Source organism: Hippocampus comes, unplaced genomic scaffold (assembly GCF_001891065.2).
Source record: "Hippocampus comes isolate QL1 unplaced genomic scaffold, H_comes_QL1_v1.1 scaffold1519, whole genome shotgun sequence".
Lineage (NCBI taxonomy): Eukaryota > Metazoa > Chordata > Actinopteri > Syngnathiformes > Syngnathidae > Hippocampus > Hippocampus comes.
This window is the reverse complement of record NW_017805525.1, coordinates 10,099-12,641: the sequence shown is the minus strand read 5'-3', so window position 1 is coordinate 12,641 and position 2,543 is coordinate 10,099. Positions and strand designations below refer to the sequence as shown.

General features: G+C 45.4%; 1 protein-coding gene across 3 annotated transcripts in view; it reads left to right on the top strand.

The window, feature by feature from the left end:
• LOC109520455 (uncharacterized) overlaps positions 1-1,842 on the top strand; it is an 8,446-nt gene extending 6,604 nt beyond the window's left edge. The window contains exons 1-4 of one of the 3 annotated variants that reach the window (XM_019877688.1): positions 535-675; positions 822-907; positions 1,303-1,462; positions 1,688-1,842. In XM_019877688.1, coding sequence (XP_019733247.1) covers positions 637-675; positions 822-907; positions 1,303-1,462; positions 1,688-1,738 — 336 coding nt within the window. In that variant the 5' untranslated portion in view covers positions 535-636 and the 3' untranslated portion in view covers positions 1,739-1,842. Of the gene's footprint in view, positions 1-179; positions 286-363; positions 676-821; positions 908-1,302; positions 1,463-1,687 lie in introns of those variants that run through there. The other 2 variants (XR_002169184.1, XM_019877690.1) reach the window with 2 other exon arrangements.
• The last annotated feature ends 701 nt before the right edge of the window (positions 1,843-2,543 follow it).

The following is a 2,543-nucleotide window of genomic DNA, read 5'->3' as shown; positions in this document are numbered from 1 at the left end:
AAGGGGTAGGACTAGATAAGTTGTATACTTCTTCCTACTCCTTTGAACATATAACTGTGATGATGTTTGTATTACTTACTTTCACTTTTATTTTCCTTACATAATTTTTGTTTGCATTTTGTCATGTTATTGTATGTTTTATATATGTTCAATAAACAATCAAACAAACAAACAAACAAGACTGGGACCCCAAGCCATGGTACCATGAATGCGTTGTGGTGAGAGGAAACGGACGTTTCACCCACATGGCTTGCGGCACAGCCCTGCCATTCATCTGTAAAAAAGGTCCGCGAGTCATGAATGCGTCACGTGCTTGGCATCATTGGGAATGTGTGCGCTGAACCGAAATTCCTTTCCTGCAAGCCGTGGCTCCCCTTGTCGTACCTGTACATGTCCTGCGTGTACCTGTGATAAGTGTTCTTGTCCCAAGAGGCCGTGTCCTACTTGTAGTTGTCCTGAGTGTCGTTGTGCTACTTGTGCCCCTCCTACCACCTGCCCTCCTGTTCCCCCTCTGCCCTGTCCGACTCATCCTCCTATGACTACCTGTCCCAGTCTTCCCACTTGTCCTCCCCCCAGCTGCCAGGTAATGTCACACACTGGAGTGAAAACTCTTCTCTGACGCACGTGCCTGATGACATGGAAGGTCCGGGACTACTTCTTTTGGCGCCTCATCCGGTGAGTTTCGGACTTGAGTTGTGTATTTTCCACGATAGCCTTTTTTCAGAGCGAGGACTCGTTCTCAGATTGGAGTGTTTGATCAATTCCACGGCATACTTCAATACAAATTTCATTGTTGACTGTAACAAATTGTGTGCGCGCAGGATGGATTCAGAGTAGACCTTTTGGGGCTGCTCGCTGTGGGCAGCAGCATCGCCATCGGAGGACAAGTCATGCCGATGGCCGAAGAGTACGTAACCTCCCAACCTCCCCTCCCAAAAGGAATTCACTTTCCACGACATGTTTGTGCTTCTCACATATAGTTTTGAACTGGAAAAATCCCGTGTTTTCAAAGACGCGAGTGTGTTGTTCTACTTTGGAATATATCGAGATACCTATGCAATGATATTTTAGTGGAGATAGATCAGAAGGAAATTGCGCATTCCCAGCCCTGACAAGGTCATTCAAATGCACGTCAAGTGACAACCTGAAAATCTGTTGCATTATACTCTCTCGAACTGATGTCAAATGTAATCGCATCATTGGTCACTTCCAATCGTTTTGCAACCCACATGTCGAAAAGTCGACCGAATTGTCTTTCGCACACTCCTAGTTTGAAGACACCTGAATGAGTGAATATTGCAGGTTGATCTTCGAGCTGGTCGCGGCCAACGACACTGCGCTGCAACTGGCCTTTCGCATGCAAGACAAAAAGATTCTTCTGACCGCCGACCTGAATGGGACCAAGAACATCGAGGAGAAAGAGATGGACTCCTTCCTCTTTGGACCCGGACGCGACTTTGAGGTCAGCTCAACCACGACGTCGACGGTATCATTCGGCAAACATCTCCATGACTGCCGTAACTGTTTATTGGTGGGCAGCAAGGTGGTCTGAAGGTTGTTTACTTCCATTTTAGTACTCTATCCGTGCCCAGACACCTCTTGACAACCAGCCCGTCATTTTGTCTGGAATGGCCAGTGAAAGAGCTCTTCGCCAGCACATTGCTCACACTGCTGTTGTGTCATTCAGGTGATCATCCAGTGCCACGACGGCGCCCACCAGGGTCGTGAACTGGGTTGAAGACCCGCAAAGCATTACGGCACTAACGATCGGGGATACCCTGTTGCTGAGGGACGTGAGGCTGATGTGACGTGACCGTCGCCATCAGATCGGAAGCCCCACTCTTTGATCGTCATATTGTCTATGGGGGTTTTCTCTTCCCTTAATTACTCCACGTGTCCATGTTTGGTTGCTGTGGAACAAATACAAATCAAATAAACCTGAGCATTGCACGTGAATGTCTCGTCTATAGTATGCTGAATTCCGATCATGTAGGGCGCGTTGACTGACATGTTTGACTACTATCACTGGGAGCTCTTCAAATTGAGGGAATTACTCTGCAAAACTACAGTAAATATTCTCTAGTGCGGACTCGTGTTTGCGCTGTCCAATTTGTCCTGATAACAGAAATTCCTCATTTGGGAAATGAGCATGGTACATGTCCTTGATGAACCTGCAAGTATGTTGACAAAAATGCACGTGTAACAACACAATCAATAAAATACAAAAATATACTGTCCAAAAACTTTATATAACAAAAACTGCAATACAGGTGAATCCAAAAAAAATCACAACAGTAAAATACGTACAGTATTTTAATGTTTATTTTTTTCTGTCTTGGGAAAAAAATGTGTCTATTTTGGATTGTTTGGTTGGATGCATTCTTTGGTTTATGACAATGTTTGCCTGCGTGTCATACAGTTTTCTTGCTAGTTGCAAGTAACTGTCCCATTGATCACCAATGTCTGGTAATTCTTGTGCATACTGACGGATTTTACTTGCCATTTGGATTGCTTCCTCGCTGGATGGTGGCTTGTCATCAGGA